Below are 24704 nucleotides of genomic sequence, written 5' to 3' on the forward strand. Positions count from 1 at the left end.
TTACTTGTATTACCATCCTAAGTCTCAAAACCTGACATGGGCATATGTAATCGCATGCGCTCGCCAACTCTTCATATCTGTTTGCCTCTATCTTTCCAAATGTATCTACAGCTCCAGAAAGAGAGAGAGAGAGAGAGAGAGAGAGAGAGAGAGAAAACAGTAATTATCTTAAATGAATTATGTACAGTATGCAACTAATGGAAACATTTAAAATACTGAGAGGCATAACAAAAGTATACAGTAACCTATTTACATTAAACGAAAACCAGATAAGAAATAGTGGATGGAAACTAGAACTGAAGAGATACAACACATCCCATTGTGGGAACTTCTTTACATACAAGATATGTGACACGTGGATTAAACTGCCACCAGTTGTAAACAGCAACAGTGTGGAACAGTTTAAAAGAAAACTAGACAAAACCATTAGGACACTGTGAATGGACAGTAAAACCTGCTCCCACTGATAAGTGAGCACACGACGTCTCCTCGGATGGACTAACAAGTCTTTGAGACATCCTAATCCTAGTAACTCCTTGTAACATCGAAAGTGAATGCAGGACGTAGCTGAGTTGGAATGAGTTGAATATAGAATTTAGGCCAAAGGCCAAGCGCTGGAACCTATGAGGTCATCCAGCTCAGAAATGGAAACTGGCAGTAAAAAGTTTGAAAGTTGTAACAGGAGGAAAACCTCAAATCAGTTGCACTATGAATCAAGTGTTAGGAGAGGGCGGAAAGTAAGATGAAGAAAGAGAATATGAAAGGAAGTCAAGTAAAAGGAACAAAAGTGGCTGCAGCAAAGAACCTTAAGTAATGCCTACAGTGCACCGTATGAGGTCAACTGACGGCACTACCCCTCCTACGGGATGAATGCGAGACGTAGACAAAATTCTAGAGGTCTTGCAGGTGACGTTACGAAGTTTATGTCACCACATTGCTGGGCAAGGGTTGTAAACAGCCTGATGGCCGCATGTTAGATTTGATTTGTTTCACGTGATAACAGCCAGTGCCTGAAAGCTGTTGGGCAGTTATTTCACAGTTAACTGTTTATCCATCCTTGCTCAAAACAAAGCGAAGGTGCTGGACTACAGTGAGTAGCTTAGGACTGGTAACTGCTGTTTCGAGGACTGCCATTCATGACTTCTTCCGGGATATTTATCATTCCTTCAGTCGGCTCTTGACTTTCGACATTCAGAAAATGAGAATAACGATAAGAAGTTTATACTTTTCTGTTAATCACGTAGTCCCTTGTTCTTAAAATGTCATTATAATTAGCACGGCATTTACTTTCAATTTTTCTATTAATACTATTGAATTTTTAAAAATGTATGAGCGTTTTGATCCAATTAGTCACGAAAGAAATAAAATAAATCTAGCACCGCTATTTTACTCCCCTAAACCAACTGCAAATGACTCAGACCTGATTCATAATAAGTATTGTCAACACAAAACATTATTTTTTCTTTCTCTTGTTCTTTTTTCGTCATTGTGTATTGCCTAAGTAAAACCGTCTCCAGGTAAGCGAAGTAGGGACAGAACTCATTGGTTCTATATTAAAATGTACTAATTAATAACTAGCGAACACAATTGTACTTTTATTTCCACAATGACAAAACGTTAAATCGTTTGTTAATATAGCTGAAGAAAGAAGCCGGTTATATGCCAGCATGCACCCCTGTACAGTGGTAGCCGGTAAATCTGTCAAGGTATCAAAGGCTATAAGAGGCCAGGCAGCCGAGACAGAAAGCTTCAATCAATAAGTTAGATTTTACACTTCAAAGAATTTTGAGTCTGGGAACAGACATTCAGATACTGAGCTAGAAAGTGGATATAACCAGCATATAATATATGCAATGCTACTTTATTTTTCTACCACAAAGTTCATAAGAAAAGACTTATTTTATCTGATGCACTGTATTCGTCTTCAAATTGGATGACTGTTGTGTTTTGGATCGCTAACCGCGGACGTGGTTGCAAAATTGCATTTATTATACTTGATTCAAATACAGCTCAACTAAAGCAAGTCGTCCTTTTTCCAAACTATCAACTAAAGTAAGCTCTGTGAGATATATGTCCTAAATCTGCGATACTCCAGAATCAGCACAAACTACTTTGTGGTAGTACAAGTACATAATATATACAGAAGTCACGAGATGGCGTTCATGTGGCTGCACGCCCTACATCTGTTAGTAAACTCTGTAAATAAGTCAGGCGAGAAGCAGTCCAAGTATTTTTTTTTTTTTAAACTAAACAGTCGTAAGTTGTAGCAGCAGTCATGAATAAGGGGTTATTATCATTTTGCTAGCTTCATTGAATTACCGTTGGAGCCCAACCAAACTCACAGGTGGGAGGATTCTCCTAAGTTCACATCTTCATCTCCAGTCACTCACGGAATGGCTCAAGAAGACCTAACGGAATTCTGTTTTCCTACAAAAGAAATGCGAGCGCCTCAGCGGCGTGTTTGGTATGGTATTAGCGTCCCACCTCGGTGGTCGCGGGTTCGATTCTCGGCCATTCCATTGAGGAGTGAGAGATGTGTATTTCTGGTGACAGAAGTTCACTCTCGACGTGGTTCGGAAGTCACGTAAAGCCGTTGGTTCCGTTGCTGAATAACCACTGGTTCCATGCAACGTAAAAGCACCATACAAACAAACAACAAAAATACCTGACAGGAGGGGATAAAACGCATACACACACGCATGTTGACGTTTTTTACATGACCTCTAGCGAGATGGAATTTATAGCCCGGGTGAGGTTCAGCCAAAAGGCGATATAAAACTCACTGCGTGTAACAAACAAATATAAGGTGTAATTTGCCTTGAGCAAGAAGGATATAAGGTGGTTAAAGGGACGCCGTGGTGGTTAGGGAAGTGTATATTATTATGTATAGATATATATAATATATATAATATATCATATATATATATATATATATACATATATATATATATCATATATATATATATATATATATATATAACATATATATTATATATATATTATATATATACATCGGTTACTGATCGATAGATAGAGAAGTATATAAGTTATATATATACATATATATATATACGTATATATATATATATATATATATATATATATATATATATGTGTGTGTGTGTGTGTGTGTGTACGTATGTCTATATTATATATATATATATATACATATACTATATATATTTATTAATATTAACCATATATTACCTAGTAATTATGTACATGTATATATATATATATATATATATATATATATATTATATATATATTCCATCATATAAGTATTCCCCTTCAGAAGAGATGGCACCAGATAAGTACAGCCGATAGTTTCTCAACGAGTTTTAAAGGATGAAGCTGCTAGCCGCACATCCTTGCTCTTGACACCGCCAGACTCCGATGCACATTTTCAGCTTGGTAGACTGGTGGGCGGTAATTCCGGGAGGCATTTTACGACAGTCCATAAACCACAATGATTTATATCATGATCTCTCTCCTCTCTCTCTCTCTCTCTCTCTCTGTAATACTCTGAGTTATTTATTAATTTTACTTCATATCAATAGTGCCCTTTTGTGCTCCACATCTCCCGTGTTATTAACAGCTGTGCTCTCTCTCTCTCTCTCTCTCTCTCTCTTCATGAATTACTGATGCAGTAATTCTGAGTTTAATAAAGATGTTACAATAGAAGTGTCCATGTTATACGGAAAAAGTTCAGGAAATCCTTACCACAATCATCAGCGCTCTCTCTCTCTCTCTTCTTTTCTTTTTTACACAGCGTGTAATTCTAATACTGTGATCTGATTCACGTTACTGGTATTTTCGACATTATTATAAACAGAGCAAAATGCACGGTACAGGACGAAGATAACTAACTCGATAAAAAAAACCTGTTCGATATTAATTTGATTGTATTCCCTGCACAGTACAATTTAACCAGTCATATGTTTGTCAGACTGAGCCGCCAGAGAGCATAAATCAGTGGTTTTGTATCTCTCTCTCTCGTCAGGCTGTTATCGCTTATCAGTATTGGCCGTGATGGCAAGACTGTGATGAAAGATATAACAAGTAGTACTGTTGCCAATTATATGATTTACTGTGTCTCTCAGCAGTATTTGTCATGAGGTTGGTGAGTCACCTCTGCCTTTGCTGTTAAATGTTGTTGAAGGTGGTAATAAAAGGCATTCTATTAAAAATACTTCTCAAATAATTTTATGTAAAGTGGATGGAGGAGATTATGTGCATAAACATCCTAAGTACAATTACAAAGCCAAGAAATGAAAAATGACAACTATGATTGGAATCGGTGCTTTCATCTTATCGTCTCCATCAAACAATGAGTCGTAAAATAAGACGCTCTGAATCCATACTAGACCTGCACTGGTTGCTTGATTCATTAAAACTGGCGTCGCAACATCTAAGTTACTGACGCATTCCTTGGGAGGTCAGCTCCTTGGTGACCTCAGGTAAATCACACCAGGAAGAAAATTGTTACAGGGTCAATGGAGGACAAAACGATTACTGCCTCGGCCCTCGCCCAGTTCATTCTAAGGCCCTGAATGAGCAAATGGATTGTCAAGGCATAATCTAAAGGCCTTTTGTACCGCTAGGCACAAACGTGGGAAATTGTATTTCATACTACACTTTTTCTGGAGCAATATTTAATCAGCATATTTTCTTACGTTCCTTGTATAGCATCATGTACGGACTACTTTGTCTCTAACTGCCTTTGCTGGATTGTGATCAAACAAAAGTATTCCCCGAAGTCGTATCGATATAGCAAAAGGCCTCATCTGTTCTGACACGAACAATATAAATAGTTTACTACATTCCTAACATCTTTGACAGTGAATTGCACATCATGTCAGCCGACAAGGCACATGATAGTTGTGATGGTCAAAACCAAGTACGCATTCGGAAAAATTTATCGTCCATTATTTGACCCTTTCACTTATTTACAAGTTTATCAAGCATTTTCTCAGAAGTATAGAATCGGTTTTGAAGCACAAAATGTCTTTCATTGGTCCACTGACCTCTACTGGGCCCTCATTCCCTTATATGGTTTCAAGAAAAGTCACCTGCCTTGAGATAACACTAACAACCAATACCATTTTTAAACATTTTCTATTTGGAAATACAAATTTTCAAATTAGCTTCAACGGAAAATTCCATGAACAAGACAGATTTTGGCATGGCCATGGTTGATCCGATGTCCCTACTGTTATGAAATATAACCGGGGTAATTTTTTTTATTCTAAAAAAAGTTGAACTTAGGGTTTTTTATCGTCCATCCCTTCGTAATTTACAGTAGATAAAGAGGTTTTGATCGTTAGGCAAAATATCTTATGTGCAATTCTATCCAGGCCAGTCTAAGAGTAACTATAAAACCACCTATATTCTCCTCTACGTACACGAGGCATTAAAAATTTGTAGCCCGAAGTAGATCAAGGATGAGATTACCAAAATGCAGGAAGGTGTTCACGATGTCAAAAGCACAAGCCAACGTGAAATTCTCTCAAGGTGTCTGTTTTGCCCAAACGAGAATAAAACAGATTTCTCGACAGCAAGGAAGGGAAGGTTTATCTACGGGAATACTTACATTGCAAAGCCAGAGCAGTTCAGGAAGACCACGTACAGCTAGGAGTCTGTCAGAGTCTGTCACCTCCACCGAGCGAAGACCACCTGACTGCTCTCTCTTCCAGGATCCTGCACTCCCTGGCCACACGCTTCCCCTAGAACAAACTCACGCACGATGTTCTTGCTATTCGATGAATCCCCCGTCTGGAACCTGCACTCACGAGAGAATTCCCTCGCTTTTATTAGGTAAATAAATGGCCGCAGTCTGGTGAAGACTTGAAAAGCTCCTCTTTCCGCTTCTTGGGAATCTTTACCGCTCACACGAAATGACGTCATTCTCCTTCGGAGATAATCACGAGATTCAGTTGCTTGTTATTTGGAAGAAAAAGGACGATGCATATTTAAATTCACGTTATTCTCGCTTTAAAAGAAATTGTTTTCATCGAGTTTGAGGTTTACATCATACGTATAAGATCATTTATCGCCCTCCTGTGGACTGCTTCTGCAGATATCAAATTGTACAAGTCTGAAAAAAAATTAAGATAATTTTGAAACCGCGTATCTAAAAAACCAAATTGTGAAATATCACATTTCATCTTGGAACCATTTATCCACGAATTCCGCTCTCGCTCTCATTCTCTCTCCCCTGTCTATAATGCCTCTATCATTTCATACGAAAACTAGAACGGCATCAGACCATTACTGGAGCATCATGGCTCGGTGATCTAGTTCAGTGTCAGATGACTCCAAGTTCAGCTCTGTCTGCGCGTCTCCCAGAGTCACCGAGAGGAGGGAAGACCGCACATTTTCTAAATTTTTACACGATGACCACTCAGCCCTCGCTCCTCAGGTCTTTGGACTTCATACCAAAAGCTTTGCATTTGCTTCTCTTCTTCTTCTTTTCGCCTGGTTACAGTGCCTACGTTATTGTTATTCCATTAAAAAGTGACGTGCGGTATCTAATGAAGATTTCATCATGTGGATTTTTCAGTAAGCTGTTAATTTTTCCATATTATTATCATTATTATCATTCAGAAGATGAACCCTATTCAAATGGAACAAGCCCACAGGCCACTGACTTGAAATTCCAGCTTCCAACGAATATGGTGTTCATTTAAAAGAAGTAAGAGAAGGTAATGGGAAATACGAAAAGACGAGATCACTTATTAAAAGAGATACATTAATTAACAAATTTGTTTGTTTGTATGGTGTTTTTACGTTGCGTGGAACCAGTGGTCATTCAGCAACGGGACCAACGGCTTTACGTGACTTCCGAACCACGTCGAGAGTGAACTTCTATCACCAGAAAGACACATCACTAACAATTCAATGGAATGCCCGAGAATCGAACTCGTGGCCACCTAGGTAGCAGGTCAAGACCATACCGATCACACCGCTGAGGTGCTGTTAAGTAATTGACAAATTAATGAATAGATAAAACAAAATGTAAGTAACATTAAAATACAAGGAGAATTCTATTAGGGTACTTCAAAAGAAATTACAGTTTGAGAGAGTTTGAGCAACAAAGCTTCATAAGTTGTATTTCAGAAACCGAAGCCTTTCACAATCTCAGTTGATCCCTGATCCCCTTCATCTGCCGAGAGCAGCCACACATTTGCTGAACAGCCGCGCGCCAATGTGCAGTAACTGTGCCTCGCTGACGCACTTCTCACGACCCCCCCCCCCCCCCCCCCCCCCCCCCCCCCCCCCCCCCCCCCCCCCCCCCCCCCCCCCCCCCCCCACAACCACCGAGGTCTTATTCGTCACACTGTTGGGCTGTGGAACAATCTCCCTGAGGATGTAATGCAATTGCAACTTCAAAGTTCAAGCAAAGATGCATTTTAGTACATTTTATTTATTTATTAATATATTGGTTTATTTTTCTTTCTTATTAAGCGAGATCTCTCACTCTGCATTTCTCTTTAGCCGCCCCGCCCCCCATTTACTCCTTTTGGTTGAAAACCATATTCTTTGGAAGCTTGAATTTCAAGTCAATGACCCCTGTGGATTTGTTTCATAAGAATTGGGTTTAACTTTTTAATATAACTAATAATAATAATAATAATAATAATAATAATAATAATAATAATATAATAATAATAATAAATAATAATAATAATAATAATAGTGGCGCCGTGGAGGAGTGGGTTAGGTCGTCAATAGACTTAAGTCAAGTTAAGCAACACTGGCTCTGGTCAGTCGTTGGATGGGTGACCGCTCTCCTCGGCGTTGATTCCTTGGGAAAGGATCTTTACCATAATTTCCTCAGTCTACTCAGCTGTAAATGAGTACCTATCCCTGATGGGGTAGGGTCCAGCTATGGGTTAAATAGCAAAACTCAGCAATGATGGAAAGAAATGAAGGATTAAACGACAACGACGTAAATGGAACCTCTGGCAACAGAGGAGCTTCGTCCGGCAACCAGGTATTCAACCCAATTGAAGGGGAAGACGGTCAGGTACTTGGAGGTCGTCATCCAGCAACTGATCACCACAACGACAATAATCAACAGCCTGATGATTGGAGCTACAGAGGCAAAAAGGAAGAAATGGACAACGGAGATAAGAAAATAAGGAAATATGGAGATGCTACATCGAAAGCAATAACCCGACCCGGCACGGAAGAGGATATAGAAGGAATGATTGGTCAACATCTGGAATTGAGAGGAATAACACCCCCCAAACAGAGCAGAGGCTGGCAGACCAAGCAAGGAACATAAAGAAAAAGAACTGGCTCTCCCCAACAGAAAGAGAAGAACTGGAAAGGGAAATGTCACACGACAACGAATTACACGAAGACGAACCGAGAGACGATGCCACTGAAGACGACAGGGAGGATGAGGTATCAAACAACGACACACGAAGAAACACCGACGAAGTAACAGAGAGGACGGAATGGGTAGAAAAGATTAGACAATGGATGGAGCAAGATACAGAGAGAACAAAGATCCCCTCCATGAAAGCCTACAACACCAAGAAATTAAGGGAGAAAACAAGTGAGGTCAATGAAATACTGGGCATAATACAGACCACCAGTATCACAGAAACAAATAACTTGACATATGCAGGAGCAAGATTAGTAGCAGAACTGATGGGAATTCGAACACCAACACCACCAGCACAACCAACCCAACAGCAACCAAAACAGCAACCTCCTTGGAAAAGGCGCCTGGAAAAGCAAATCATGGTGATGAGATCTGACTTGAGTAAACTGAAAGAGATGGCGGAAAAAAGGCTAAGAAGCAAGAAACAAGGGAGGAACTCAACGCAGAATACAAAGTACAAGAAAGGGGATTAAACAACACAATAGAAGATGTAAAACAGAGGCTAAGGCAAAGCACATAAGATCCAACGGTACATGAACAGGAATAAGGGATACCAACAGAACAAACTATTCGGAACCAACCAGAAAAGAACTATACAGCCAACTAAGAGGGGAAGACAACCACCCAGAAATTCCCGAAGCCGAACCAACGGTAAGAGACTCTGGGAAAACATATGGAGCAATCCGGTATCACACAACAAACATGCAACATGGCTCCAGGAGTCAAGGAGGAAGAAACAGAGAGAATAATAAAACTAAGATTCACAGACATCACGACAGACACAGTCAGACACCAACTAAAGAAAATGCCAAACTGGAAAGCCCAGGTCCCGATGAAGTCCATGGATACTGGCTCAAAAACCTTCACCAAGGCCCTACCCTTACACACCCACGAATAGCAGAACAACTCCACCATTGTATCTCAAATCACCAAGCACCCAAATGGATGACCACCAGGAAGAACATCCTTAGTACAAAAAGACAAGAGTAAGGGAATATAGCCAGTAACTACAGGCCTATCACCTGCCTACCAATAATGTGGAAGTTACTAACAGGTATCATCAGTGAAAGGCTATACAACTACCTAGAGGAGACAAACACCATCCCCCACCAACAGAAAGGCTGCAGAAGGAAGTGTAGGGGCACAAAAGACCAGCTCCTGATAGACAAAAGTGGTAATGAAGAACAGTAGGAGAAGGGAAAACCCAACCTAAGCATGGCAATGGATAGACTATAAGAAAGCCTTCGACATGATACCACACACATGGCTAATAGAATGCCTGAAACAAAATATATGGGGCAGAGGAAAATACCATCAGCTTCCTCAAAAATACAATGCGCAACTGGAATACAATACTTACAAGCTCTGGAATAAGACTAGCAGAGGTTAATATCAGGAGAGGGATCTTCCAGGGCGACTCATGTCCCCACTACTCTTTCGTAGTAGCCATGATTCCCATGACAAAAGTACTACAGAAGATGGATGCCGGGTACCAACTCAAGAAAAGAGGCAACAGAATCAACCATCTGATGTTCATGGACGACATCAAGCTGTATGGTAAGAGCATCAAGGAAATAGATACCCTAATCCAGACTGTAAGGATTGTATCTGGGGACATCAGGATGGAGTTTGGAATAGAAAAATGCGCCTTAGTCAACATACAAAAAGGCAAAGTAACGAGAACTGAAGGGATAAAGCTACCAGATGGGAGCAACATCAAACACATAGATGAGACAGGATACAAATACCTGGGAATAATGGAAGGAGGAGATATAAAACACCAAGAGATGAAGGACACGATCAGGAAAGAATATATGCAGAAACTCAAGGCGATACTCAAGTCAAAACTCAACGCCGGAAATATGATAAAAGCCATAAAACACCTGGGCCAGTGCCAGTAATCAGATACAGCGCAGGAATAGTGGAATGGACGAAGGCAGAGCTCCCGCAGCATAGATCAGAAAACCAGGAAACATATGACAATACACAAAGCACTACACCCAAGAGCAAATACGGACAGACTATACATAACACGAAAGGAAGGATGGGAGAGGACTACTAAGATAGAGGACTGCGTCAACATCGAAAACAGAGCAATGGTGGGGCAATATCTGAAAACCAGTGAAGACGAGTGGCTAAAGACGTGCATGGGAAGAGGGACTAATAAAAGTAGACGAAGACCCAGAAATATACAGAGACAGGAGAAAGACAGAAAGAAACAGAGGACTGGCACAACAAACCAATGCACGGACAATACATGAGACAGACTAAAGAACTAGCCAGCGATGACACATGGCAATGGCTACAGAGGGGAGAGCTAAAGAAGGGAAAACTGAAGGAATGATAACAGCGGCACAAGATCAGGCCCTAAGAACCAGATATGTTCAAAGTACGATAGACGGAAATAACATCTCTCCCATATGTAGGAAGTGCAATACGAAAAGTGAAACCATAAACCACATAGCAAGTGATGCCCGGCACTTGCACAGAACCAGTACAAAAAGAGGCATGATTCAGTAGCAAAAGCCCTCCACTGGAGCCTGGTGCAAGAAACATCAGCTACCTTGCAGTAATAAAAGTGGTACGAGCACCAACCTGAAGGAGTGATAGAAAACGATCGGGCAAAGATCCTCTGGGACTATGGTATCAGAACGGATAGGGTGATACGGTGGCAAACAGACCAGACGTGACGTTGATTGACAAAGTCAAGAAGAAAGTATCACTCATTGATGTCGCAATACCATGGGACACCAGAGTTGAAGAGAAAAGAGAGAAAAGGAAAAATTGGATAAGTATCAAGATCTGAAAATAGAAATAAGAAGGATATGGGATATGCCAGTGGAAATCGTACCCATAATCATAGGAGCACTAGGCACGATCCCAAGATCCCTGAAAAGGAATCTAGAAAAAAACTAGAGGCTGAAGTAGCTCCAGGACTCATGCAGAAGAGTGTGATCCTAGAAACGGCACACATAGTAAGAAGGAGTGATGGACTTACCTAATGAGGCCAGGATGGCAACAACCCGGAACCCCACACTATAAATAACACCCAGTCGAATTGGAGGACTGTGATTATAGCAGAAAAAAAAAAAAACAAAAAAAAAAAAAAAAAAAAAAAAAAAAAAAAAAAAAAAAAAAAAAAAAAAAAAAAAAAAAAAAAAAAAAAAAAAAAAAAAAATAATAATAATAATAATAATAATAATAATAATAACACTGATAATAAGGTATAAGACCCTCTTTTAGGCAAATCTGTTAAAGAGAATGTAGAATTAAGCGAGTTAATATTATATATATATATATATATATATATATATATATATATATATATATTCTTACCATCCGCTTCTCTGGCTCAGCGATGTTTCTGAGTAATTGGCAATATTCATATTGAGAATTTCTAAAAATTATTTTTAAAAAATTTAAGGTGATCTTTTATTACAACAGGATTCTGGTATACTGGTATTGACAGCATAGGATCTCAGGTCCAAATCAATAACAAAAGATGCCAGAAGCAATAAGGAGGGAAAAATCATCGGCAATGGCGTAAAAAAGAAAAGTATATATAGGAGTAACTGATGGGAACGTAAAAAAAGAAAAGTATATTATGTCAGTACTGATGGACTGTCAGCTGAGAAAACAGATCAGATCCTTGGAAGAACACGTCAGGGATGGGGGTAGATCTAAATATTGGGCGACCTTCACCGTAAAATTAAATACGAAGTGATTAGATGGAAACTTAACAATAACTTTACAAAAAAAAAGAGAAAAAAAAAGTGGGTGGTAAAGCCGTAAGCTGGGAGTTTGTTTAAAAAGGCCAAGCTTCGTTAGGTGCTTTGGATAATATCCAGCACTACGACAAGATTCTTAAGTTGTACGAAACATGACAAAATATTAATAGATTTGAAAAACTCATGACCTGAAAGAGCAGAATTGGAGTCATGATTTCAAGAAAGTGAGAAATGTATAACATTTTCAATGCTTTAACTAGATTAGATGTTGAACAACTGGACAGCAACTAAAATCATTAGTAGTCAGGCCCCTATGGAATTGAAGAACCAATGTGTAAGGTGTTATAAATGAGGGGTGCAAAGATAAGACGACACACACACACACACACCACACACACACATATATATACGTATATATATTATATATATATATATATATATATATATATATATATCATATATAACATTATATATATATATATATATATATATATATATACATATACCTATAATATATAATATATATATATATATATATATGGGGATACAATCCACAATGAAGTAAAGGAAAAATTTCAAACTTTAGAAATATATGTGCCAATAACGATGCTGCCTCCTCTCCTGTTTACTCCACTCATGTCATTTTCTCCAACTAACCACCCAACCAGCAGAGACAACAGCAGTTGACAATAGAAACACTTCCCACCCACGAAGATCAAGACGAATTCAGGAAAGAACGAGGGCTCAACCGCCTGATCATTCATAATATAAACTAGTAGCTTGTTACCTAACCGTTGTTTTTTTTTTCCAAATGTTTGTGCTCTTACTTGTTAGTTCCTTGAGGTGACATATCACATTTTAGTGAACAAGACCACAGTTGATGGTCGAAAGCTTTAATCCTGTACTAGAGATATATATTTTAAACTTACAAGAAGGGGGATATATTTGGCGTGGAAGGATTTTACTTCATTGTGGATTGTATCCCCATTTACGTAGAGGTACGACATAGTACCTGGCTTCTGCATATATATATATATATATATATATATATATATATATATATATATATATATATATATATATATATATATATATATATATATATGTAGGATCAAGTAAAGATAAACACTCCCGGGCTGCTTATCTTCACTTGGTCCATATTGGGGGTGCTTATCTATACTTGGTCAAATTGGAGAGTGCTTATCTTTACTTGCTCTATTTAGAAATACCCGATGTTTTAACGATTTGTTTTCAGTTTTCATTGTGAAATCATTGCTTGTTTTTTTTTTCTAAACACATAATTAGATACTAATCTTTAACAAGTTGGTTTCTGTTAACTGTTAGTAAAACAGTTTCCTATCTGAGAAAATAGTCGATCGTTGAACTTTCGTTTGTTTTAATTCAACATTTTACTTTAGTACAAAATATAGAGCTTCCAAACATGGACCGTTCTCTATATGAACAAATCATTAAGCCATTGGTGGTTGAAGACCCGCTTCCTGCAATAAACTGGATGAAGCAGCAGAATCTTCTGAGGAAAGAACTAAAATGTCCTCTATGTAAAAGTTTAATGAAGTGGACGAAACGGTCTTCAATTCAAGATAAATACGTCTGGAAGTGCCTAGTCAAAAACTGCGCCAAATACAAGTACTACGAATCAATTCGTAAAGATTCGTTTTTTTTATCGATCAAAGCTTTCATTGCAAAAGTGGATAGAAGGCATTTTCTAATGGTGTCAGGATTTGAGTGTATTGCAAACCACACAGTTTTTGAATGTTTCAAAAAAGACAGTCATTGATATGTTCAGTTTTTTTCGTGAAGTTTGCGAGAAATATTTTGAAAAAAAAAAAAAAAAAAAAAAAAAAAAAAAAAAAACTATTAGACTTGGTGGGCCAGGAATAACAGTGCAAATTGATGAGTCTTGCTTCAGCCACAACCCAAAACACCACAGGGGACGCGCTCCTCAGAATCCAATTTGGGTATTTGGGATAGTTGACCCATCTTCGTCACCAGCTTTGGGTTATATGGAGATAGTCTATTCGCGTAATGCCGAAACGCTATTACCGATAATTAAGAAAGTAGTTTTGCCAGGAACAACCATTCTCAGTGTTCAGTGGGGAGCATATTGCAACATTCAAAGGGACCTACGATTCGCTCATCATACTGTAAATCACTCGTTAAATTTCGTTGATAGAGCTACCGGAGTTCATACTCAATCGATCGAGAGTTATTGGAATAAACACAAAATACGAATAAAACGCATGCTCTGATGCAGAAGGGAATTGTTGAACTCTTACTTAAACGAATTTTTGTGGAAAGAAAGAAACCACAATGACAAATTTTATAGGTTTTGTGAAACAGTAGCAAATCAATATTGTTTTGATTAAATTCATTTATATTTTTATGTGTACTCATGAAATATGTATTCATTAAGTATAATGTTTAACTATATTATGATGTATCCATTTTAAAGACATTTATATTTCATTTGGTTCGACAATAAAATTCTAAAAAAAACACTTGTCATTATCTTTACGTTATCCACAGAATTTTGAGGGTGCCCATCTTCACTTGCGCGAGTTGGGAGTACTTATCTTTACTTGATCCTATATATATATATATATATATATATATATATATATATATATATATATATATATATATATAGATTCTGACGAACCCAAGCGGATTCCGGACTCCGGAGTTGTCTGGGTGGGAGGAATGTATCTGGACCGTGGAGGAAAGATACCATAAGGATAAACAGCAATTATACCTTCCCAGCCAAATCTAACTGTGTTGGCCGTTCGTTCTTCCTCTTTTTCGTTTGTTTAACTAAATCATCAAAAATGCATCTATAACTATAAAAGACACTGAACAGGTTACGTCCAATCTCAGCTTCAATCAAGCGCAAGGAGGCACAAATTATCAACTTTTGACTGCAGAGCAAATCGAAATGAACCTCCAGCAACCTTGATGCCAACATCGCACATCCGTAATAATAGGGATGCTAGCACACAGAACTACAAAGAATGTCACGTGGGAAAAAAGGAACTATTCTAGAACACGTGACGAAATACTGCACATGTGCAATGACGTCGTGGTACACTAACTAATTAGTACGGGCAGCGGACGAGAAGTTCCGTCCCGCGGCACGAATATGAAGAAGAGTAATAATGGTAGGCTACAAGGTGACAGGCGTCACAATGTAAACAAAAGTAAGAAGAAAGTAAAAACAAACATACCGTATCTTTGACATTCGTCGTATACGAAGTTTTTCACAAGCGACCAACAAGTTCAAATTCCAAGACAACCCCCCTTTACAATATATGATATTTTCGTATAAAAAACCCGTAAGATTCTATAGGACAAAGCATTCCTGCGGAGAGAGCAAACTGCGATTCTCAAGAGATCTAGAAACAATGGTAGGCTAAGAAGTGGATATTTATTAGTACCTACTTGTGGATAATCTGGCAACCTGATGGCTGAAGAGGCTAATATCAGTCAAGCAACGGTTAGAAAGAGAGAACTGCATATCAAAATGAAGCATATCTCATTTATCAGAGGTTAGGATCTCGGATGTCAAGATTTCTCATTGATCATGATCAATGAGAAAGGTTAGTGCCAGTCCGCTAAGAACTCTCAGAGTAACAAAATTAGAACTGCGAAGTGAATTAGGAGTGGAGAAGTTGATGAAATGAAATAACAGAGGGTAGGTTAGACTCGGTCAAATCCAAATAGATCAAGGTGAATGTGAGTCTTCTGGGACTCGACTCACGGAGCATGAAACTCATTAAATTGTAATTTTTTTATCTAGATAATTTTACGGGTATATTTCAGCTATCTAAGTTTCGCTATTTTATACGTTATTGTAAATTAATCATTCTCAAGACTGCTGTATAATATTCTTATTTTTTATATATCATATATTTTTTATTGCAGTTTCGTGTCATTTTTAAAATTGATATAAGCAGTTTTCAGTGTTGGAAGAATTGCGTAGAATTTCATTATTCACGCACACTGATGAAGGGTTCACATTAAGATGAATTAAGTCTGATCCAATGAATGTGCGATTAAAATAAACTTGACACTGTAATCTAGTGTCATTTCAATCGAAAACATTACGTGACATTCAAAAATCTGCGCCATTTCGTTCCAATAATCTCTCTTATAAATATTAGATAGAAGTTTCGTGAATATGTTGTAATACTCCGTATGCCGGTGTAAGACGGAAATAAATTATTTTGGCGATCTCCAAAATGTTAATGACCTCATATAATTACTTCAGGAATATTAATTAGATATTTTCAAAAGAATAAAAATGTCGTAACTTCTTCTTGGGAGAGACAATCAGGTGTAGGGGTGTGAGTCAGAGACTCAGACCATCCTAGTTGTCGTTTTATTTTAGAATTCGGTTTTAATTTCGTGCTTGAAAGCGGCAGTCATGAGTGAATTTGTGTGGGGACTGAAAAACGGTGATCTGGACCAAGTGAAGGAGGCCGTAGAGAAGGTGAGAGTGGTCGTTTCACTCGGCAAAAAGGGTGACAATTGCGGTGTTATTTGTGTTTTAGTACTTAAGCCTGAGCTCCCCAAATCTAGGAAATGATTAGCATTTTCGTCTCTGTCGATGTAGCCTCTGCTGTCATTGATGTCGGTTGTTGTCTCTGTCACGCAGAGCACTGTGCCTGATTAAATTATGTCTTTGTTATGCACGGGATCACCGTGGTTGCTTAAGCCAAACCAGCATAGATAATCTGTCATAGCCTACTACCTAAGCCTATTATGATACTAGCTACGTTAGGCTACTTGTCAGACGAAGATCGTAGTTATAATATTTGTAGGTAGTTAGAATAGGGTTTAGTCCTCTTAATCAAAACTATATTACCTATTGAAGTATTCAGTGTATTATTTCTTGCACTACTAGAATCTGTTTAGGAGGCCTAGCCTTATCAACATGACAGTTGTCAGTGCTGTCACTTTGCCCTACCCATGATTTAGCCGGTATTGTGGTCATGCAAAGGATCACTGTAATACTATAGACTCATATATATTTCAAGGTATCCAGTGTTTTAGGCTCTCTTAAACACTGTTGTAAATGCAAAACAATATTCTCTTTCCCAAAACTTACCTATGCCTATAGCCCTATTACCTATAGGGTAAATGACTGAGTAAATTTACTCTTTTTAACATTGAAATTTTCATAAAGAGGGGAGTAGGTATACTGATGTAGATTGAGTTTGCTTATACTATGATAAAAGTACTGAATAGTTATTTTTACCTTACTGTACAATACAGAAAAATATATGAGGGTAGGGTACGAAATTACAGTATGACATTTAAGCCAGTTACGATGTAGCACTAGAAATACTTGTATGCAGTTCCTAGCAATAGAAGCAGTGTAGTTCAAAATTGTTGGTTTTTGTCAAGTATTTAGTATTATATTAAAAAAAGCTACATTACTTGGAGAGCTTCACATTGAACTACGTCTGTAGGCTATGCATAGGTAAATCTAGGGTACTAATCCGCAGCAGCGTAGACTATGGCAGTTGTGGTTTTTCTATGCAGTTTTACCTCCTGAACAAGAATTTTAAGTAATATTTATTCGGACGACTGTAGTTAACTCACAGGGGCCAGTACTAAACACGGCGAAATACATTGGACGCCCCAATCCCTAGTGGATGGCGTATCCGCGGTTATGTTCCTTGCAGTCCGTGCGGAACTATTCTGTAGAATTACCACTGCAAGGAACGTAACCGCGGATACAACATCCTCTAAGGATTGGGGCGTCCAATGTATTTTGCCGTGTTTAGTACTGGCCCCTGGGAGTTAACTACAGTCGTCCGAATAAATATTACTTAAAATTCTTGTTCAGGAGGTAAAACTGCACAGAAAAACCGCAACTGCCATAGTCTACGCCGCCGCGGATTATTACCCTAGATCTACCTATGCATGACTTATTTTTAAAAATAGTGCCGTGTGTCATTAAAATTGAATTACAGTTGGTGTATTTTGGGCTAATACCTAATCTTGGTAATTAAATGTTTCAGATGCAGTGGAATAGAAGAAAAGCTGTTAATAATTCATAGGTAGAAAGTGGTTATGATACAGAAATTACCAATTATGATTTGCTTTTGATTAAAATTTACCTTTATGTTAGATTAGCTCATTTGTCTTGCTTAAATAAACATAAGACTTTTAGTAAACCCTAAATTACTTAGCAAAAAAAGAAATGTAGCATAGCCCAATATGGTAAAACTGCTTGATCCTAAGGGAATACAAACTATTGTCTTTTAGGAAGGAATATTCCGCAGTCTTGATTCGCCTTGTGACGAGTGTGCTGGATGGTTTTATTCAAATTGGGAGAGGTTTGGCAAGAAGTGTAGGTAGGCCCAAAGTCATTTGCCAGTGTCTTGGAGGTTAGGGGGGACACCATGTTTTGACACTGCCAAGCATTTTTGGATCTTCTCCTCCTGTACTGCATTCCCTCAATACATGTACAGGCGGTCCCCGGATTACGACAGGGGTTCCGTTCTTGAGACGCGTCGTAAGCTGGAACATCGTCAAAAATCCTAAGAAGACCTTACTTGTAATGCTTTGGGTGCATTGAAAACTATGTAAACTGCATTCGTATGGCATTTTTCATTGAAAAAACCTTCAAATATTGATTATTTTGCATTTTTGGTGTCATATTTCATCTGCCAGATGAGCATTGTAGGCGTCGTAACCTGGAACATGCGTTGTACCCCTGGAAATAATGTCTGATGAATGTAATTGAAAAGCGTCGTAACCTCGGAACGTCGTATGCCGAGACCGTCGTAACCCGGGGACTGCCTGTACTTCTTTTTCATTCTCCTTTGGCTTGGTCTGAGGTAATAAGCTAGCACATGCTTTGCAACAGATGATCCAATGTACTCGGAGGAGACCTTGGGCTTGGGTAAGGACCCAACCTACGGCTAAGATCTAAAAGGACCAGATGGTCCATCGTGAAAGTACCTACTACAGTCCAAGTTGGGCAGGTACTGTAGGCAAAATCATTGTTCTAGCTGCCAGGATTTCCACTCGTTCATGATGATTGGAAGGGGTTAACAATGATCTGTGGATCAGGTGGTTTCTGGGCTTTAGCAGATTAAGCAAGCTGATTATCCTATTTGACGGGCCAATGGAAGTTTTATGTTTTGGAAGAAGCTTAGGCCACACACACACCCCCCCCCCCCCCCCCCCCCCCCCCTTCAATCTGTCATGCTGATGAGTGGCAACATGACCTAAGTGGTACACATCACCTAACAGGAGGACAGTCTCCCTTCACCTTCAGTTCGTCATGCAAATGAATAAATGGCAGTTCGCCATACCTTCAGGCTCGCAGCCATGTATATTGCGGGTAGGAGAAATGTTTTGGCATATCAGCCCAGCCAACAAGGAAATATAATGGGACAGAGTGGTCCCTACATCCTTGCACAGCAGAAGGGCTTTTCAAGCTTTGTGGGAACATTAATGATCAACTTGTACACCACAGCAATACTATGAAGTTCCTGGTATTTTGCCCATCTGTCCAGATCCCTGGGCTACCTTGGAAGACCTCAGCATCCCTGGGACGATTTGGATGTCTTAAGCTTATCCATCTTTTGGTCTGATTCATTGAGTGATAAATTGATTATCACTTTGGATGTGAGATTGACCTTGGTGGCCCTCTTTAGTTCCTTTTCAAGGGGTATCACAATCTTTTAGCTCTTCTGTTTGAGGACCAAAGAGATTCTCTGTGCAGCCCCCCTGCCTCACCTGTATATAACCAACTGCTATAGTTGATAGAGTTTTTTCTTACAAGACTGTGCAGATGTCTTGGATGCCTCCAGAGATCCTTAGGTGCTGTGTATGGAAAGTGATCCCATCAACTGTAATTGGTCTCTCTCAGGTTGAAGCTTCTGTTCAGCAGACTGTAGACTTCCTTATCCACTTTCTTTAAAATGGGCTCTTTTCAGATCCTATGGTAAAAGGCTGTCACTATGCCATGAGCTAGAACTTACGCTGAAGGGTGGGGCATAGATAGTTCTTCATATAGCTAAAAATACTCATTAGGAGCTTCAGAGTTTTCCCCACCAAGGGGGCCCTCAGCCTGTGTAGTAAGATGAGACTCTCATACCCCACAGAATAAAGGAAGCATCATATGAGTCCTGTTGGAAGTCTATGGACGAAGATGTTCTCTCAAGATTTTCTTTAAACATTAGACTTTGGATAGCTTGTTGCAGTTGTATTGCCTTTCATATGATACCAGACACTCAGAGGATTGGGAAATCCTCTCGAGTTATCATTTATTTCTGAGTATTTGGCAAAAAACAGAACTCTTACTGTTTCTGATGAGAGATTTAAGATGTAGTTTTATTGTAGTGTCTTACCGAACAATTATAGAGCCGTGATTTCCACGAGCGGCAGGATACTAAATTCAAATTTAGCGCGTCGGCGTCGCCAACACTGGTGGTGATGACGTCAGCTCCCTCACTCGCGGGAGAACCAGGTACAACTGCCCAGGTGAATCCAATTCTTTTCCTGCCGGCGTCCGGTGAACATCGGTGGTCGGTGCGGTTGGATGACTTTGCTTCGCTTTTTTTCTTGTGGATTTGATCTTCGGAATTGGTGAAGTACTCTTTTTTGGCGTTGTTATTATTTTGCTTTTTATTTAGGCGTTGCCATGTCGGATTCTAGTCCGTCGGGAGTTAGGTTTTGCATCTCAGGATGTAAAAACTAGATTATCCAAGTTAGAGTATGATTCTCACACTAAATGTGTTAAGTGTAGGGGACAGGTTTGTTCAGCAGATCGAACATGTAACGAGTGTAGTGATTGGACTGATTCTCAATGGAAGTTTTTTAGTTCATACTCGGAGAAATTAGCTAAAGACAGAATTAGAAAAGCAGCGCTTAGGGAAAAGTAGACTTAGCTCTGCTTCGTCTTGCGATGCATCTGTTCCTTCTGTTTCTCCTCAAATTGTTATGTCTCCTTTAACTACACCTCCTATTCCTCCTACTAATCCCACTTCTCCGGCTTCCCGTGTAGTTTCTTCCGACACCATTGCCAGTCTGGAATCGAGGTTAGATCAGAAATTTTCGGTACTAGCGAATACGGTTTTGCAACTTGGTAATTCAGTTAAGACGTTTTTGGAGAAAGCGGCTTCAGGTAAGAGTGTTAGTTGAGGGTGCGTCTGTCTGTCCTGACACGTCTCCTAGACAAAGGTCACTGTCCAGCTCCCCCGCACCGGGGAGAAGATACCGGAAGTCCAAGGAGTCGATCGGGATTTGCCCACAGACAGGGCCTCTCTTGTTGAGCCTGTTGCGCCTCAACAGGGCTCGGTTAAGCGTGGAAAGGTGTTGCGGTCAGACGCCTTTCGAATGATTCAAGCGATTCGTCTCCGGTCGCGCGGCGCTCTTGGCGAGATTCGCCCGTTTCGCGTCCCTTAAAGAGGCGTTCAGGCGCCGATTCTTCGCCTCCTCCAGTCAAGCGGTATAAGGAGCCTGAGAGTAGGGTTGCACCGCGGCCGTTAGCGGCTCGTTCGTCGCCTCAATCTGTGCCTTTTTCGGCTCCATCTACTAGTAGAGATTGTGGTTTTAGCGCTGTAGCTAGCAGTTCTAAGGGTTTTTCTTTAGGCGCTTTTTCGTCTGTTACGCCTGATGCGCCTGTTTCGCCTCGAATTTCGGCCGCTCCGAGCGAGGCGCAAGTAGTTTTTCCGCCTCCTGCTGAACATTTAGGCTCTTCCAAAACCTACGTTAACTGTTGTTGATTCGTCTCTGGCGCCTTTGCGCAAGCAGTTAGAGATGTTAACCAACTGGATGAATGAGTCCAAGGGTGGTTCGAAACCTTCAGATCAGGTTGTAGTTCCGTCTACTTCTTCGGCGGTATCGGAGAATGAAGAAGAAGTAGAGGAGGAGGATTCACATCACCTCTCGTGTTATTCTCGTCTCCTTCGATTTCTTCTGGTATCTTATCCAGATTATTTTGAGAAAGCGGCTCCGCGCTCCCCAACTTCGACTTTTTTGATGAGGAGGAAAACTTCAGACCCTCTCCTCCCAAAACTGCTTCTATCTAAAGCGGTTAGACATTCGTTGAAAGAGACTGAGAAATGGATGTCTTGAAAATGAAAAGAGCTTAGGGAAGGGCTCTTTTTGGCTTACCCTCCCTCTAAGTTGCTTCGTAAGAGGTATAGGTTTTATGTAACTGGGGAAGCTCCTTCTCTGGGAGTTTCTGCCTCCTCCCAGGGAGACTTCTCCAGTTTAATCGACTCCTCTAGAAGATCTGCTTTCGCCGCAGCGAAAGTTTTCTTTACAGCGCCGGAGTTGGACCACGTTGTAAAGAATCAATTTAAACTTTTGGAAGTCTTTAGCTTCCTTGATTGGACTATTGGCGCTTTAGCGGCCAAGATCGAAGACTGTCCTTCTCTTTCTCAGGAGTTAGCGGAGGATTGGATTGGTCTTCTGTCCTGTGCGGGACAAATCCATTAGGGATGGAGTGATGAGTTAGCTTCGCTCATCGCCTTTGGTACCCTTAAGAAAAGGCAACTTTGGTGCTCCTTTGCTTCTAAAAGGGTTACTTCCCAACAGAAGTCTGCTCTCTTGTTCGCTCCTTTTGTGAAAGATAACCTCTTTCCAGACGATGTAGTGTTGTCAATTTCGTCTGCGCTAGATAAGAAATCTACTTCGGATTTACTGGCACAGTCTACTAAGAGACCTAAAGCTCCTGTGGAGACTGTTCCTTCGGTTTCTCCTCTGGCCCAAGTGCCTTTCGAGGGAGAAAACCCAAGCGCTTCTTTCGGCCGAAGTCGAATTTGCGACCTCAGTCTTAGGCCTCGGCCAAGGTTAACAAACCTTCCAAATGAAAGCTCGGTTCTTCATGCACCAGTGGGAGCCAGGCTGGCTCTGTTTTGGGAGGAATGGGAAAACAGAGGAGCAGAAGCCTGGGTAGTGCAAGTACTCAAGTTCGGCTATCGTATTCCTCTCGTTTCACCTCCCTCGCTCTCACCTCCTGTGCCAATTCCATGCCAGGCATACTCTCCGGGCTCAGACAAATTTCTGGCGCTAGCCGCAGAAGTGGAAGCGCTTGTTCTCAAAGAAGCGATAGAACAGATAGAAGGGGATTTTCCTCCAGGCTTTTACAATCGCCTTTTTGTAGTTCCCAAGTCATCAGGGGGCTGGAGGCCGGTTTTGGATGTGAGCGCCCTGAACTTGCATGTCCAGAAAACAAAATTTCATATGGAGACCACTCGGTCGGTTCTGGAGTCCATCAGACAGGGGGATTGGATGGTCTCTCTGGACATGCAAGACGCTTATTTTCACATTCCGATACATCGCGAATCTCGGAAGTACCTGAGGTTCATGTTCGAAGGCAAGGTGTTTCAGTTTCGGGCGCTTTGCTTCGGACTAGCGACCGCTCCTCAAGTTTTCACCAGGGTTCTATCCCCGATAGGAAGCTGGCTGCACATATTAGGAGTAAGAATCTCCCTCTATCTGGACGATTGGCTTCTCCGGTCGGAATCAGAGAGTCGGTGCATGAAGGACCTTGGAAACAACTCTGGATCTTGCAGAAAAAGTTATGGAATTCTGGTCAACAAACAGAAGTCCCAGTTGGTTCCATCTCAGAGCATCCTTTATTTGGGGATGATTCTGAATGCTTCAAGTTTTTCGGGCTTTTCTGTCCTCGAAGAGGGTTCAAGGCTGTCTGGAGACAGTTCAGGAGTTCTTGGACAAAAGGTAAGTTCTGCCAATCAGTGGATGAGGCTCCTGGGCAAATTGACGTCAGTGGAGAAATTTGTGACGTTGGGAAGATCTGCACATGAGACCTCTGCAGTTTTTCCTGAGAGCCTCTTGGTGCAGGAAGACACAATCAGACTCGATTACCTTTCCTGTCACAGATCAAATAAAAGAGGACCTAAGGTGGTGGCTCTCTCTCGAGCAAGGTTGGAAGAAGGGTTAGATTTACGACCCATCCTCCCGAACCTACAGTTCTTTTCCGACGCATCGGACACAGGTTGGGGAGCCCTACTGGGAAATCAACGGACTTCAGGAGCTTGGTCGGAGAAGGAGAAGAAGTTCCACATAAATGTAAAGGAACTGTTAGCAATTTTCTTGGGGCTCAGACAGTTTCGGAGCTTAGTAGAAGGTCGAGTAGTGGCAGTGCATTCCGACAACTCCACGGCTCTCTCGTACGTGCGGAAACAGGGGGGGACTCAGTCTTTCTCCTCTGTACAAAGTAAGCCAAGGATCTCCTCCTGTGGTCAAACGAAGCGAAGGTTCAGCTAGTCCCGAGATTTGTTCCGGGAAAGATGAACGTCCTGGCGGACGAGGTTAAGTCGTCAACAGCAAGTGTTACCTCTGGAGTGGACTTTGGACAACAAGATTTGTCAGAAACTTTGGCGCCTTTGGGGACGACGTCAATAGACCTGTTCGCGACATCAAGGAACAACCGTCTTCCTCTCTTTTGTTCTCCAGTCCCAGATCCTCTAGCTTGGTCGGTGGACGCAATGCTGTTGGATTGGTCGGGTCTGGAAGCTTATGCATTCCCTCCGTTCGGTCTAATAAGAGAGGTGCTGAACAAGTTCATGTCG

The 24704-nt window shown here is 40.5% G+C and overlaps 2 protein-coding genes across 2 annotated transcripts in view; one reads left to right on the forward strand and one right to left on the reverse strand.

Annotated features, from left to right (window-relative positions):
* Positions 1 to 15550, reverse strand: part of LOC135215703 (uncharacterized) — a 31792-nt gene extending 16242 nt beyond the window's left edge. Inside the window, exon 1 of the mRNA XM_064250661.1 lies at positions 15366 to 15550. Within this exon, the coding sequence (XP_064106731.1) occupies positions 15366 to 15379 (14 nt within the window). The 5' untranslated portion in view covers positions 15380 to 15550. The remainder of the gene's footprint in view (positions 1 to 15365) is intronic.
* An 898-nt stretch (positions 15551 to 16448) lies between these two features.
* Positions 16449 to 24704, forward strand: part of LOC135215704 (myotrophin-like) — a 32634-nt gene continuing 24378 nt past the window's right edge. Inside the window, exon 1 of the mRNA XM_064250662.1 lies at positions 16449 to 16630. Within this exon, the coding sequence (XP_064106732.1) occupies positions 16565 to 16630 (66 nt within the window). The 5' untranslated portion in view covers positions 16449 to 16564. The remainder of the gene's footprint in view (positions 16631 to 24704) is intronic.

Source organism: Macrobrachium nipponense, chromosome 5 (assembly GCF_015104395.2).
Source record: "Macrobrachium nipponense isolate FS-2020 chromosome 5, ASM1510439v2, whole genome shotgun sequence".
Taxonomy (NCBI): Eukaryota; Metazoa; Arthropoda; class Malacostraca; order Decapoda; family Palaemonidae; genus Macrobrachium; species Macrobrachium nipponense.